This window comes from Cataglyphis hispanica, chromosome 21 (genome assembly GCF_021464435.1).
Source record: "Cataglyphis hispanica isolate Lineage 1 chromosome 21, ULB_Chis1_1.0, whole genome shotgun sequence".
Taxonomy (NCBI): Eukaryota; Metazoa; Arthropoda; class Insecta; order Hymenoptera; family Formicidae; genus Cataglyphis; species Cataglyphis hispanica.
The window spans coordinates 1,789,757-1,806,327 of record NC_065974.1 but is presented as its reverse complement, the minus strand read 5'-3'; the positions used below and the strand labels follow the sequence as shown (position 1 = coordinate 1,806,327).

Genomic DNA, 16,571 nt, shown 5'->3' with positions numbered 1-16,571 from the left:
AAAGTGTTAACAAAAATTAAGAGATTACGAGAAAAATTATATATAAAAGTTTTGCATTTAGGCGCCACAGATTAATACGTTATCTCCTTTAAAGGGTATAGCGGTCGAAGGATTATTATGTGGCTGGATTTCTCGTCTCATGGATGTCTCCTGGCGAAAGAAGGCATCGCGAATTAATAATTTCACAGCAACATTGATTTTTCGTTCTTTCCATTGATCGAAACTGTAAATTACATTCGTTACGATCACGCATTGATCAATCATTCTTACGATTAAACGCAGACATCAAGATCGTGGAATTAAGCAAAGAGACGAGGTTCACTCTCGCGTATCTATACGAAATATTTTTTTACGTTTTATACGAAAGTTTCGCGTGCCGTTCAAGGCGGTTCTTATCATTCCTCGCACGCCAGCCATTCGTTAAAACTAAAATTGTATCATTCGCGTATCGCGTTCGGATTAATATTTCCGATGGATATTTTAGGGGAAAGGCAGAAGTGATATCAAGCGTCGAGACTGGAAAAATAATCGACTCGATTTTGCCGAATCTCATTAATATAATATTCAGGCGTTAATACGAGAACGAAAGGATCGCTCTCTAAGTGTAATTATACGTTACTTACCGCTCGAATCGATGTAAACCTCCGCGCAAACATCCGTTACTCGATACGTATACTATAAAAAAAACCGGTTGGCGATAAAACCGGCGCGGAGTTGTTGCGAGCTACCTGCCGCGAGGCGGGGAATTCCTCGTCGGCGAACGTACATGGATATCTGACATCGCCGGCGCACCGGCACTTAGTGTCGGGTGACACCTTCGAGGAGTTTGTGCGAAAACTTATCTCAACGAGTCGACCAATGGACGTTGCGTCGTTCAGGTACACTCGAATATACCTGACGAGCCGCTCGTGAAAAACCGACGATTACACGCTGCGAGGTCGATGATCGATGGATCGCCATCTCCAGCCTGGGAAAAAGGGAAAACTGGATGTCCTCGGATTAAAGCGGTCGTAAATGGCGAGGAAGAGGGGGTACCCGTCGAGCGCGATACACTATAAAGACCGCCGGAGTACTTGATAGCACCTGGTACACGCATCTTACGATTATGTATCGACGTAGAAACAAATAACGATACGATTCGATCGCGAAAAACGGTGATAAGGAAACATTCGTAAAAACATCCATTCGGGAATATTGAAGAATAAAGAGTTGACATTTTCTAAAAAGATATTTGTAGTTAAACCTGAAAATTTTCCAATACAAGTAAATTTTTACTCATATGACACATAGATAGATATAGGAATAATTCGTATTGAGAAATATCGATATTCGAGGAGAAAGATTTAAAGGACAAATTTATTTTGCGTAATATAATCATTATAAAATGGGCATCGTGATATCCGAAGCTCGTATCATTTTTCACTCTTTGATTAAATTGTGACATAACGCGGACGACGAGAAAATTTATTCAAGTAAAATTCGAGAGATACTATCGCGCTCGCGTCTCGATAAACGAATAGGAGCTCAGATTGACGACGAGCGGTTACGACGATGTTCCGGGTGTCAGATAGAGAAGCGCTTGTAAAAAGAAGGCGGATAGCGGAGGTACGTCGTATTGGAAACGTACGACGGACCTCCGCAGAGCGACTGCACTTCCAGGATTTATAGGCCATTCGGAAGAGAATCGGTTATCCTGTGGACACAGATGCGCCGGTGTTTGCGCGTGGGGCATTTGTCACGCGTGTCCCGCGAGCGAAAAGGGACCGATCCGATCCTCTTTATGCGTGCCGATGATGCCCTCTTTGCAACGAGGCCCAGCCAAGTCAATATTGACTCCAAGCCAGATTGATGGACCTTCCTCGCGTGTGTGTTTAGGCCTCGCAGCACTCACTTATGTTCCCACCCCGCACGACTCGCCTATTCATATTTCTCTTCTTTCCTCCCCTTCCTCCACCCCTCTCTCTCTCTCTCTCTCTCTCTCTCTCCTCTCTCTATTTGCTAAATGTTACATTCGAAAAAACGTGAAAATTCTTCGCTAATTCCACGCAGTCACATAGAACGAATGCGATAATATTTTTCAAACTCGAGATCGAATCCGATTGACGAATTTGCAGCTTAGTGCGTGTGGTTGATTAGAGATTAGTCGTGAAAAATAATAAAGTAATGCTATAATAAAAATAATAATGATTAAAAATAAACAAAATGATTTAAAATGTAAAATAAAAAATAAAACTAATTACAAACACCATGAATGTACAAAATTAATTTAACATCTTTCATGTGAATGTGAATTGCAACAAGCCTAAACTTTTTAAAAAAACCTTCGAAAATCTGTGCGAGTCAAATTTTAACCAACAGTATAATTTAAAAATATAACAATTCCTCTTATTTCTGGAAATTAATTATTGTTGCAAATTCAACTTCTAATATTTCTCAAACTCGAGATCGAATCCGATGGATGAATCGAATCTTACGCAGATTAAAAAAAACTTGCAGCTTACTATTAATGTATGGTTGATTAGAGACTAGTTGTAACAATTAATAAATGCTAAATTAAAAATATCTAATGACTAAAAATAAAAGGAAATGAAACAAAATGATTCAAAGCGTATATAAAATAAAACTATTTTAATACATCGCGACTATACAGATTAAACATCTTTTATAAATGCGAATTGCAACGAGCCGCATAAACTTTTCAGAAAAAAGTTCGAAAATAACAGTGGAAATCATATTTTAACCAACAGTATAATTTAAAAATATAATAATTCCTCTTATTTCCGGAAATTAATTATTCTTGCAAATTCAATTTCACCTAACCAAAAATCAATAGACTCTTCCAGTTATATCCTGTATCAAATAAAAGTATCATATTCCCCGTATAAATAATAATTATTTTTCTATAACACTGATTAATTCGCGCATTCTTATCTATCATTTCGCGAGAGCGTAGAGAATAAATTTATGCTCCCTCGTTATATAATCGTAACCGTGATTGGGCGATCTATGAAATCGCATTTCGCGCAAAGTATCATCGATAATTTGATATCGCGCGCGATATGCAACTAAATTAATTAATTCCTCCCTGCTAATCGCTTACGGTCACACTCCCGTGCCTCTGAGGGGAGCAAAACGCGGTGTTATCGTTGGCGTGATCGTCCATGAGGGGGATAGCCCGTACAATCGTATCATTTGTGGGGGAGGAGAGTGAGAGAGAGACTCTCTCGCTCGTGCACTATTTCGACAAAAGCAGAACGGTGAAACTGTGCGAAGTCGTCATCCGACACCCAAGTTTCGCCGTAAAGCGATTACCGACGACGACGACGACGACGGCGACGCGTTATCGGAAGAGCACCGGTGGCGATACAATAGCGTTACGTACGCGCGTATATTCGGTTTAACATTGTGACGAACAAACACATGCACCACTCACATGAGTAGGGCGATACTATACTTTCGCCCGCGTCGGCGTAATCGCATTCTCGTCGACGATGCTTACGGAAGAGCGTTACTGTGTTACGGCCGCGCGGCTACTCTGTTACCGTTGACTTATCGTGTGGGAGAATTATTACGCGTGTAAAACCATCGCGTCCAAAGCTGAGAGAGCTTCCCGACGATAAGGGATACGCCGGGTCGTTCGGCGTGCAGGTACAAAATTCGATATTAATATAATTACCATTCGATTAGGAAATTGACGTGAAAATTTACGGTTTACCATTTGCGTTTTGATTAATACGGGTCGTACAGTCGATGAGAATTTTCCGAATCTCGTGACGGCTATACGATGTGAACGCGAACGTGTCGTAGTCGAAAGAGCGAGAGAGAGAGAGAGAAAGGCAGAGGCGGATCTGAGTCAGCTCTAGAGACCGGCTCGAGTAGCGCCAAGTCAGCGAGTGAAATAGCGTTAACCACTGGATGCGAACTTACTACCGGTTCCATCGTATCTATATATATATATATATATATGTACGTGTATATATCCACCTACATATATAACGCGCCGCGACACGTTGTCGCTCTGCCAACTTGCAATAATATGGCCATTCATAATTTTTATGTGCTCATCGTCAATGGGGAGCCCCTCTTCTTATCGCATCTTTTCCGTTATCGAATGTTTCAGGCTCCGAAATGCCTTTTCTTTTGTGTCGCAAATCAGATATTTTCCTCTCATCTCTCATATTTTTTTTTTTTTTAATTTCAAATAATATTATATGATATTTTTATAAAGAAAAGAAGAAATACATGATTTTTTAAGATACACGATTCTTTAAGATACATAATTGATTGCAAAGTAGTCGATTCGAGCAGGAACGGATCACAAAACAGACAAATACATATGATATTTTTGATCGTATCATATACAGTGTTTGCTGAGAGATGCGTGAGATATAATCTAGTTATGTAAGTCATTTACGTAGTATTCTCGTCACGCTGGCTACACGATAGCCATCGGTTATTACGATTAAATTCGACATATCATGCACGATTTTGCCGTAATGTGTCCATCGGTATCGATGATTCGACGAGCGGCGATAACAGGAAATATTGTTACTTAAGACTTGATAAAGTCCACTGACGTATCGTATATTTGTCAAAGGAATACACAAGTGTATTAACCCTAGAATGTACAGTATCATTCAATTTAATCCGATCGCAAATTTATATTTTCTATTGAATATTTTACATAATTTAAATATTTTAGATTTCTGAGACATCTTACATCAAGAGTCTGATATTTAACATTCACGTGACAAGATGTCTATCAGCTATACTGATTGAGAGTTTCTAGAATCTGGATTCTATAGGAATTCTCTATTCAACGGTGCAAACTTTTCGTCGTATCGCGAATGTAATCTCGATCAAAGGCCGAGGTGAATTCCACGTGCGAATCTTCGTGATTCATCTTCGATCGAGTCCATTTGTTGCCTCTTCGTCAACCGTGCATTATGCCGCGATCTAATTTCGCGATCGTTGTAACTAGCGTAAGCGATCGCGTGTCAGAACGACTCGACAGTTTACAGTGACGCATGTCTTCGTTATTTTATTTCAGACGTGACTTTTTTCAGCGGAAAAAGAAAAGAAATGGAATTGAGACACGATCGTTCGAATACCTATATAATTTATCCGCCCACGAGGGACGCCGTATATGTTCTCGTCATGGTAAGTTCAAGTTTAGCGATGTGTTGTGACACTTTGTGTGCTGTTGGTGGAGTAACAAATTGTAGGCTTAACCGCGGCATTTCGGTTCCTCGATACATCAGCGACGATGAAAATCGTGTGACAAAAATAACGCGACGGAGTCAAAGAGGATGACGACGAGTGAAGAAGAACGGGACGAGCGCGAGAGGTCGTTATTTCAATTAAATTGACCGACACGGATTAGCGATATGAATTTCATCGTTATTCTAAATTTAATGCAACCGCCGCGGCGGTTTAAAAAAAGAAAAAAAAAAAGACACTCGTATTTATGGCGCGACATTTTTTCAAAGCCCGAATTAAATGACAAGGGGAGCTGTATCGTTGCCATTTTCATAGCTCGTGTTCGGAGACGTGTCGACATCGACGAGCGTCGGATTAATTTAGGTAATGGTCAATGTCAATATCGTTCCCGATCATTTCATCACACGGAGAATATTTCAAACGTACGCGATATGGAAATTATGGAAAATACAATAAGATGGAATAGGGAGTGTTAAAAATAAAATGGAGAATTTCAGAGATCGACGACGAACACAAACACTACTTTGGAATCGTCGTGATAATAAATTTATATGTCCGTCTAGCGCCACCGATTCATTTCTTTACCGTTTCCACAATGTAAACGTTGTAGATTACATCATTGATGCACGATGTAATTATCAAGATCGACGCGTAATAAATCGTTCTTAATTGAGAGCTATTTTAAGATAATGATTGTACAGATTACACGATTTCAATAAATTTATAATATGTTTTTGTGATATATTAAGAGCTTTCTTAAGGAAAAATTTTCCCTTCTAATTATAACTTATCGATATATTTTTTATGAAACTGTTGTGAAATATATAATGCAAGCGCGAAACAATAGATAATTGGGAAAGGGGGGGAAAAAGACTCGCTTTGTTGCGAGTGTGCGACATATTATGTGTCCAATGACTCAGTCATATCGGAAGTACGCCGATGATAAATGTGCACTGACTACCTAATAATTATTTTTCTTTTTTTTTTGTTCTCTAACTGCGCTATAAGTGGAGTAACACTTACTGATAACAGATCGTTTAATTTTATCTAGCACTTTAACAACATGCTACGTGTAAAGTACTTGTAACGCGTTTTACGCGCCGGCATTCCTATATATCTTCGATATTCCTTTTACCTGCACTTACTTGTGTCAACAACATTCGCCGCGCGTAGAGTTTTTCTCAAACGGCAGTCTCGACAAATTTTACATACGTTGAAAATATCGTCGATAAAAAAAAGAGAGAGAGAGAGAGAGAGATTTATTCTAACATCTACATATGACAGGTGGAAAGAGAAAAATGTTGTCGCATACAAACATACGCATCAACTTTTCGAGACACGGTTGAAACACAGCAGCAAATGCGACGGTACCTATTATGACAAAAACCTTCGTTGTTAGTAAGACAAGATAATTATTCCGCCGAGCGCTCGGCTCTTCGATCATTTAGGCGTGGCAACACATGTTCTCAGTTCAACGCTACGCGCGGCATATATGCACACGGAGAGAGGTATATATACCTATATGCAGCGTGTCAGGACACGTGGTACGGAACCTCTCAGCCTTGCCAACGGCTATTCATTTTCGCTACCCTCTCCTCCCTCTCTCTCTCTCTCTCTCTCTCTCTCTCGCCGCTGTGAGATTCTTCACCCTACAAATTATTCGATACGCCTTGCGAAAACGGGTTAACGACGCGTCGCACGCATCGTAATTTCGAATGGCGAGAATTATTTATAACGAGGGCACTTTAAACACAGATCGCGCAAGCGTGCAACATTAGCCGATCGTAATTTCTGCAGACGACAACGCTGTTAACCGGGCAAAGTTGCTTTGTAATCGCTCCGACGATGTTTCACTTTGTCCATATCGTTACATAGTCAGTAATAAGGACATTTGTCGTGTTAGGTATAACTGTGTGTATGTGTGCAATGTTTGCGTGCAAAACCATACATACGTATATTACTTGAGTGTTTAATCATTAACTGTATTTTACTTCCAAACAAGCTAAATTAATGCTTCAAATAGAGATTACGTCGACAGCAAATTATACTGTACATAGATATGTTATTGTATAAACAAATTAGTTCTTTTTTTTAATTTTATTGATGTAAGAAACTTTAAGAATGAAAAAAAAAATATATATACATATATATATTTTTTTTTCAGCATGATAAAATATATCGTCAACAAATCGTAGACAGATTTATTGCAAGCCAGATATAAATAATATCGCGACTGCATGTCGATCGTGTGTAATTTGTGTGGACGAAAAAAAATTTACAATGTTCAGATTGATATTTCTGGTTGGACGTTTTTAATCACTTCGGCGCGAAATAAAAGAGAAATATCCAAAAAAAACTGTCTAGCAAAAATGAACATTCGTGAAAGCTTAAGTTATACGTTACTCTTCATCAATTATGCACTAAACGAAATACGGATTAGTTTTACAAATCGGGAAAGAACAAAAGCCAAATTACAAGTATAATGATGTTTACGAAACAGCATAGCTGATTGGAAATTTTAAACTAATACACGATTTTTTACTGATTTAATTTATTATCTCGAGGAATTAAAGGAATTAAAGAAAAAACACGACACGTCGCGTAAGCAATACAAATACGCAATAAATAATTCGCGGTCGAAAAAAAAAAACATCAATTTCCTACGTCGCGGTTGTTTTTTAACCGAAACATTAAATGTACAGACAAATATATACGGTGTTTCGTGTGCCGCACTATTTCTAGGCTACGAATTCATTTATTCCTCGGATAATTATCGATTTCTAGTTCTGTTGTTTGAAATACGTGCGGCCGTTAAGTGAAATATGTAATTTTTAAAGCACTTTGACACATCAATGAAATCAAACTAAAAGATTTGGCTTAAAAAATGGAAATTATTAACATTAGCGACGCGATCTCTGATACTACACCGTCCCGATTTATCTATTATCGTTTACGCGTCTTGTAATCGTCGACTCGCTGCATCGACCTTATCATCGAATAACTCGCGTCGATCGAAGATTTTCGAAATCTCGCGGCAAATCCTAAGACACGCATGGTCCCTTGCGAGTGTCCTAGTTGAACTTTCGCGCAGTGTTCGCGCTCAAAGTTGACACGATGGAAGTTTGACAGATGCTATAATATTTCAAATTCCGTTTTCTTTTCCTCGCGCGCGCGCGATTTCGACTCGCGATCGAGCTGGGCGCTCTCACCTGTAGATTTGGCGATCCTCGGAAAGAGAACTGTGACATGATGTGTCGGCCGCTCAGGGCCGTGATGGTCGGGCGCCGCTACGCGATCATCGTTCCACGAGTGCGCGGCATTCGCTGAATCCTCGCGTCACTTGCCGACGCTTCCGTGTCACTTTCGTGTCGATCCTCCGTGCACACTCTTTCGCTCTCTCCTTCACCGGCGAACGATCTGCCGACACGCGCCACCCCCGGCGAGGGTGCTACTCGCGCCGGCGACGACACTCCCGCGCGTCCCGTCGTCGCAACCCGGTGCCCGGCTGCACGCGATCCTGTCGGAATCGCTGACGGTCCGTTGCCGGCATATGCACACTCGGGACACTGTCAACACGCGCGAGAACAAGCCGGAAACAAGTTGATCGCGGTTGCAGTTCTCAGTCTTCCGTGGTGTGCGCTTACGCGTGTCGGACACACACTCGAGAAGGTCGACTGAAGCCCGAAACGTCCACACAGTCCGCGTGCACTCCGAGGTCACACTCGCGTCGAGTCGAAGGGGGTCACGAGGCGCGCCGAGGATCCCTCCCGGAGAAAGAGTGCGAGTCCACCGACCGGACGCGCACCACGAGTCGCGCTACCCCCGTAGTCGCGGGGAGGGAACAAAAAAAAAAGGAAAGGTCGGAGGGCACGCGCAGCGCGCGACGCTGTGATACTTGTGTATCGCGCGCGATGCGGTTAGTCGCGGCGGCTAGTTCACTTCGGTTGATCCGATCGACGCGCCAGCTATGATCGGTCGCGACTATCCTCCGAATCGTCGTTTCTTTTCGACGGAATCCAGTCCTCCGCTCGGCGCGGATAGGAAGGCGGAGGTACGCGAGTGCGAGCGAGACAGCCGTGGCGGGTGGGAGCGAGAAGGGTGGACGGGGATAGAGGGAGCGTGGGACGGGGAGGCGAGAGAAGGGGGAGGGGGGGGGAATGAGAGCGAGAAAGATAGAGAAATAGAGCGGTAGGTAGGTTGAGCGCCGCGAGGGGGTGTCGGAGGGGCACCGCTGAAAAAGGAGAGGAGTGAACGGAGGAGGAGAGCGAGGGAGAAAGAGAGAAAGAGAATGGGAGAGTGGCGGCGAGGACGACGAAGAGAATCACGCGGCGCACCGGTCGTCTCTTTTTATCCCCTCGCAGCCGGTCCTTCCACGCAGCCGGTCGCCCGACGGCCTGCGCAATCACGCGCTCGGAATTCGCGAAAGAGAGGCGCGCGCGCGAGCGCACGCTTGCTTCTTATTCTTATGTTAGCTTTCTCCTCTTCCTCTCGTCGCGCCCGATGCGCGTACCTGCCGATCCGCGCCGTGGCTTCTGTCGTGGCGCTACCGATCGCGCGCGCTCCGCCAAAGCGCCAAGTACGAACTGACGGCGGTGCGTGTTTGCCTCGTGCAACACGCTGGCTGGTAGCTCCCGACGCGAGAGCCTACAGGGATCAGACTCTGTGTGTGTGTGTGTTATATCCGTTTCGTTTCTTATTGTCCCCTTCCTTTCTTTCTCACTCCTTGTCTGTAAGACCCCTCCTTTTTTTCGATGCCCAACTGTACCAAGATCCAATCGAGCGTTTTCTATCCGTTATCTCGAGCACTTAGACGCAATTGTCACTGGAGAAAAGAACTTTGCTCCACATTCACCGAAACGCGATGAGCACTGCCCGTTTCCGTTGCCGACGCGTGTCCTCGTTCGCGGAAGAACCGCGAGATTCCGCGAGATGAGGGTTGATTGCCGTGTCGTAGGAGGAGGCGACGGGTACACAGTGCGGATGGCGCTGGCGGGTAGAGTAACGATAGTATCGCGCTAGTGGTGGTGGCCCGATGACGAGAGAAACGGCTCCGACAAGAGAACTCTCTCTCGCCACTGACGGTGGTGGTGGTAGTTGGTGGTGGCAGAGTCGTCGCCGTGGTTCTTTTCCTTCCGCGGAAAGGGGGACGATTTTTGCGAGATGGTTTGTCGTCGGCGAGACGGGTGGGAGGGTCCAGGTCGACGTGGCGGTCGATCTGGTGGGGGTACGGGCACCACCTCTGCCACACGCTCTCTCGACGGCCGCCGACAATCTCCTGTCGTACCCCCCGCGCGCGCGAATTCGTGCGCGGCGCGTAGATTCTCTCGTATTAGCGCGCCGTGTGTCGTCGTGCGTGGCACTCTTCTCTTCCCGCGCGGATACTACCCGTCGTAGGCATTCCCCTACGTGTCTCTCCTCGTCGAACGGAGCCTCGGCGGTTAGCGTCGGCAAACGCGACAATAAAATATGGTGAGTCGCCCGTGGGGCGCTCGCGTTCTCTCCCTGCGTTCTTCCCTTCCCCTCGCCACACGGCCGAGTCGGGGTCTCTTCCGTCCTTTCCTCTTTCAGTTTTTCGCCTCTCGCTCGTTCGCGCGACGGCCGCAATAGCTCGCCCTCGCTCGTGACGCCCCACCGTAGTCGCTTTCTTCCCTCTTCGTTCTCGGCTTTCGTTCGTATGGAGGGGATGGGTTGAATGAGACGGTCGGGGGACGCGACCGGCCGAGATGCTGCCACGCTCCGATATGTGGTGGTGGGGCGAGAAGAGTGAACGGTTGGCAGAGAGGGCGAACGCGAAGGGGGAGATCACGGGGGGGTTAGGTGGATTGGGAGGCACGGAGGCAGAAACTACACGACAATTTTAGTTCGATAGATCCCGAAGTTTAGCCTCGGCGGCGCTGCTTTACTTGCCGCTGACTTCTTCTCGGTAGTTTGTTCGTTGCCCTCTCTCCCGCCGACTGATTCTCCACCACTTCCTCCTCCTCCTCCTCCTCCTCCTTCTCTACCTCGGACACGACCGCACACTCCGATCCGTGTCTCCCACCATCGTCGTCGTCTTCTTTCTTTCTCTTTTTCACCGCTACCTCCTCCTCCTCCTCCTCCTCCTTCACGCTAGGACAAGATCGCCGACTACTTCGTGCCCCTTCCTGCTTCGTGCTCGGCGTTAGCTCCGATACCGCGCCCTCCTCCTTATTCCACGCACTACGCGACACTTGACTATACCACCAACTTGCGTCTTTCTCTTTCCTCGTCTCTACATTCCCGTCTCTTTCTCTCGCCTCCTCTCTTCCCTCGTCCGTCCGTCTCTCTCATTTCCACCCATGCGTTGTTCATCCATGGTCTCGTTCCCACCTCGTCTGTCTCTCTCTCTCTCACGCCCATTTACATCGCGCGAAATGCACGATCGTCACTCCAGCGAGCGTATTACATGAACGCGTTTACGCCGCGTACTATGCTCGTTCCGACAGTTTAACGTAACAATGTCGCACGAACGTTTCGTCGCACGCGTACCGCGCGTCAATCATCTCGTCAGAGTCTGTTAGATTTTGTAGCCTTGCGTCACTATTTCTACTTGGATAGATCAACGAATAGACGAGTATTTTTTTAGCAATATACAATCCCGCTATTTAGTCGAATCTCGGCTGTTGAAACGAAGAGTAATTGTGATAGCACCTTATGATAGTAAGTTTGAGGGGAAGCCAGCGTGTGACAATTGCAGCGATAAGGATCTCGGTCGAGGATCGTCTGGCAAGGATGTTTTGCGCAGTTCTTTCGAAGAAGTTCGCCTCCTCGCGCGTACTTGTCGCCCTCCTGGGGAGACCGCCGTCGAAATGGGCGGATAGGGGCGGTTGAAGGTGGCGGATCGCCGGTGCGGAAGTATATCCCGTTGTCCACGCTGGTGGGGGGTCTTTCCTAAAGGGGTCGGGAGAAAAGGGCGGAAAGGCGCACCTGGATGAGAAAAAGAGACGCACCGATGTATTTTTCGCCAACTGATCGACGATAGTGCGCGCGATCTACGCACACACGCTCACCTGGTGGCAACCGGACCATAACTTGACGGCGAACGCGCGCACTCATACACGTGCGCCAGCTGGATGTCAATGTATTGGTGAGCCGGCGCGGCGGGCGAGACGTCGGATAAATTGTCCCCTTCCACACTTCTTTCGCCTCCCCTCTAACGTTGCCACGGTGGGTGCGGAGCTCGGCTTTTTTCCCCTCCGTGGGCGCGGACTAACCTCGCCCCGCCTCCTCCGGTCTCCTTCGTTCTCTCGCCTCTCTTTCTCCCCTCGACGGGTGGTTGTGTTGTAGCACGGCGAGAGTGACTACCACTGAAACTCGTAACGCCGTCGCCTCTCCTCGTCGTCACCTCCCGACCGAACGTGCACGGCACGCCGAACCGCTACCTCGCACTCTCGCTCGCCGACAGAGCGACGGAGGTGCTCGTCGACGAGGGAGCGAGATCGAGCCGACGACGCAACGGACTCGGGACCCGGTGCGACTGGGAGCGAGGAAGAAGAACGATAAAGGGCCGGTGGGTTGGACGACAAGGAGGGGAAGGGAGGGGTGCACAACCGAGATGTGAAACATTAGTGTACCGTTTGTTAACACCGCGGTCTACACACAATCGCGCGCAAACTCTCCCTCTCCGCGTCCGGCTTTCACCCTCCCCCTTGTCTTCGCCTTCCCCGCGCCCTTTCTTTAAGAGGGCGTTGCTGCTCATATGTGAGCACCTTCCTTCTTCGCAAGTGCATCGTGAAATGTCGACACGTAGGAAGTCTCCCTCTCGTCCATTTTCTCCTTCGCCCTTCAACTTCACCTTACTGTTATCTCACCCCTTCGTTCGTTCGTTCCTTCGTCTATTACAATGCTGATTTTCCGCGAATGCGACGTCAAATTTGTCGACGTGCACAGACATTGTTCTCGTAGTCGTTTTAAACTTAAACTAACAAGCTATCTCTTACAATCGATATTGGATTTTGTGCGTGCGTGTGCTGATCATCAGAAATCAAACGTCTTCGACTTTGGAATGATATTTGTGGTGACACCGGAGGATGCAGCGCGATGATAGTCGTTTGTCCCATAATGATATCATCATCGTCGTGTCAAGTTATTGACGATAAATCAAGATAATAACGATATCGATGTCGCGGGAATCTCCATCTTTCCCGACGATAAAAAGCGAGCTAGAGTGATGCAACAACTCCGAGTGCTGCGTGTTCGTTTTGTGACAGAAAATTATTGAAATATTTGTCAAGTGATTGACAATTGTGATAATTTCAATTCCAATACGAGATTCTATTATTTTGATAGGTTTGTTTTGTTTTGAAAAAGTGTATCCGCCGTTAACTTATGCTTTTTTATCGAGATTTGTTTTTGTTTTGAAAAGTGATCATTATACATATTTAGAAAACATTTTTGTTGTACACGTGTGTATGTGCGTGTGTCGGTTGCATTCGTTTATTTTGAAACTTATCAATCATAATACGTACACATTGCTCGTTGAATTTTCTGGCTATAGATATTTTTTCGTATCTTAATCATTCAATAAGATTCGTAAAAGAATATTTTAATAATATAATCAACAGTTTCAAATTTATCATTAATATATATTAAAGAGAATAGACATGAATTCATTTTTAATTTATTAATATTTTTGACACACGCACAAACACTTATACAAATTCGATAGAAATCATTTTGTATAAATGTCTTTTAGTAGAAAAGACTCGCTGTTCTTAAACAACATCAACGCCGAAAGGCTCGTATATCGAGCGCATAATTCGCGCGATATAGACGTTAAGTGGTACATTTGACAATTTGCCAGAGTAGAATGTTAGATGGCGATGTGGATCAGAGCGATGTGTATCGGCGATGCACGCAAATGTGTAAAACACACTACGACACGTCGTACCGTAGATGACACGATACATGCGTGTAAAATGGACAGGTTCTCCCCGCACCTCCGTCCCTTTCCTCCCTCTTACACGCGAATTGAGCGAGTACAAGCGCGAGTTGAAAAAAAAAGAGCTATCAGTCCTGGAAATAACCTGCAATTATAGATCGTGCGCAATAAGTGTGCACGTAAGCAAAAGCGACTCGTCGTCGTGTTGGACGTCGCGCGAGCAAACCGCATGTTGCGTTCGCGATCTCGCGCGACTCGCAATTATTTGCACGGAACATCATCGTATATAGATATGTTAATGCTCAACTGACATCCCGCGAAAGCGATTTTCCTGGGAGGAAAGAACAGATGCGCGCCTTGTTACAATTTTACGACGCACGCAACGGATATGTATCCCTATTCTACTTATTCCCCTTTATCCTTTAAAATGATAGGTAATAAAGGGCTGAAATAAAGAGAGACCGATTACCAGCCATCCAATCCAATTACGATTACATGTTTGATATGTAAATATACAATCAATCGTACAAAATGATTAGATGTATGAGTACTCCTTCTGTAGCTTCCCCTATTCTACATCCTTTCGTACTGAAGTCAATTCCACACAATAGGGCTAATATACATCAACCATATCATGTATATAAATTTTATGTGACCAACTCACAATTGTGCATTATCTTCACAACAACTGTTATCTAACGTTAACATGATATGGCCAATATCATATTGGCCAACATTGTTACATATCTATATATTGTCCATGTTGTATCGAGCCGATTTTTATCGAGTATATAGATATTTATTATAATTCAATATCTGTACCTGGGGACTAAAAATAAAAATGCCTTTTACATTATTAATATATAACTTCCTGTATACGATCTTTAAAACGGATATTATTTCATTTGGGGAATAAATTACTACATTCGATCAAGCTGATTATGCTTCTGATGAGGGACCCCCATATTCGATTCTCTCTCATACAGATATTATTCCATGGTTCTGGATGAGACCACGGACAATCCGAAATGCTCGGCAAAATTAGTCACGGACAAGGTCGTCGAAACTGTTGGGCAGGTGGCAGCACGACTCGACACAAAGGACGGTTATAGACCTACCTCGTTGGTATCCGCGGCGAAGCAAGAAAAGTGGGGAGCTAGTGTGTTATACTAGAGATCCGGGGAGAAGGGGGTGCCTGCGTCGTGGCCATTCGGCGGCGGCCACCCCGCCGTCTCTGCTCTCGAGGCGGGGGGAGAGGAGATCCTCTCTCGACGGTGTGTGCAGCAACGATTGTCACCGTGTTGAATTACCCGCACGGGGATCCTACGAGCGAGACGATTCTAATGCCCGGTGCAACGAGGAAAGAATCATGGACGGGTTCATTCCGTTCTCCGGCAGAGTGCGCGCGCGTTATATTTTGCGTTAATTCTTTCCGGTTTTTTAAAAAAGGCGATTTTTTTCACGTCGGTTAAGAAACAAGCTGCGAAACGTCCGACCTTTTTCGTAACGCATTGTACGATCGAGAATCTTATCGAGCTGCATTCGTCGACAAATATGTGAATACTTTGTGGATTAATTTTATATTCCTTGCCGAATTATTTCGATTGTTAGAAAAAGAGAGAATAGACTGGCGGCGCTGATACTAACTATACTACTTCCTCAGAAAATTCCAACAATCGATATTTTAGACGTTTATATATATATATATATATATATATATATATATATATATATTTTTTTTTATATGTATTTACATAAACTTTAACACGTTGAGCCCCTCGAGAAGCACGCTCTTCTCAAGTCGAGCAAAAGATTAATGTTGCTTTTCTCATGACACGGGACTGTTTCGTTGTAATGAAACGGTGGTTAACACAAGGTTTTCCTGGCCCGACACAATGACTCTCCGGATAAACTTTTATTAAGACCGCTCGTCTAGTGTAATAGCACGCTGAGCAGACCTACCGCACGGCTCCACCTCATAAATCAAGAGCGTTGCTGATGGTGTTGAGACACGGGAGAGAAGCCGTGGGAGCAAGGCGAGGAGTACTACTTACAGAGTAAAGTGGATAGAAGAGGCTAGTATAAACTTAAGTGATTAATCTCGCGCGAATTGATAACGCTCCCCTCGCTCTCTCGCGCGCCCTCCCATAAATTACATTATAAGGAGCCGCGGTATAATTAATACGCCACTCACGGCATAAGCCTGCCTCCGATACGACAGGGTGAACCGCGATACTTGCGCGCGCCATTGTATGCGATACACATATATAAAAACTTGCATTACAATGTGAAATATTTGTCCATGCTGTAAGACTCGATTTTTTGCACTCTAGTAAACAATCGCTCATCGAAATCTTACATTTTCAGGATGTAGAGTAGGATAACAATAATATATGTATATTATACATATATATATAAATACTATTGTTATATACAGCGTGATTTCTTATGT

General features: G+C 44.8%; 2 protein-coding genes across 6 annotated transcripts in view; one reads left to right on the top strand and one right to left on the bottom strand.

Annotated features, from left to right (window-relative positions):
• LOC126857432 (iroquois-class homeodomain protein IRX-3) overlaps positions 1 to 10,337 on the bottom strand; it is a 29,526-nt gene extending 19,189 nt beyond the window's left edge. The window contains exon 1 of the mRNA XM_050606855.1: positions 8,430 to 10,337. Within this exon, the coding sequence (XP_050462812.1) occupies positions 8,430 to 8,468 (39 nt within the window). The 5' untranslated portion in view covers positions 8,469 to 10,337. The remainder of the gene's footprint in view (positions 1 to 8,429) is intronic.
• LOC126857469 (zinc finger CCCH domain-containing protein 13-like) overlaps positions 1 to 16,571 on the top strand; it is a 268,457-nt gene that overhangs the window by 201,294 nt on the left and 50,592 nt on the right. For 2 of the 5 annotated variants that reach the window (XM_050606924.1, XM_050606923.1), the window contains one exon: positions 5,051 to 5,160. The exons of the other annotated variants lie outside the window; for them this stretch is intronic. In XM_050606924.1, coding sequence (XP_050462881.1) covers positions 5,051 to 5,160 — 110 coding nt within the window. The remainder of the gene's footprint in view (positions 1 to 5,050; positions 5,161 to 16,571) is intronic. 5 annotated transcript variants of the gene reach the window in all.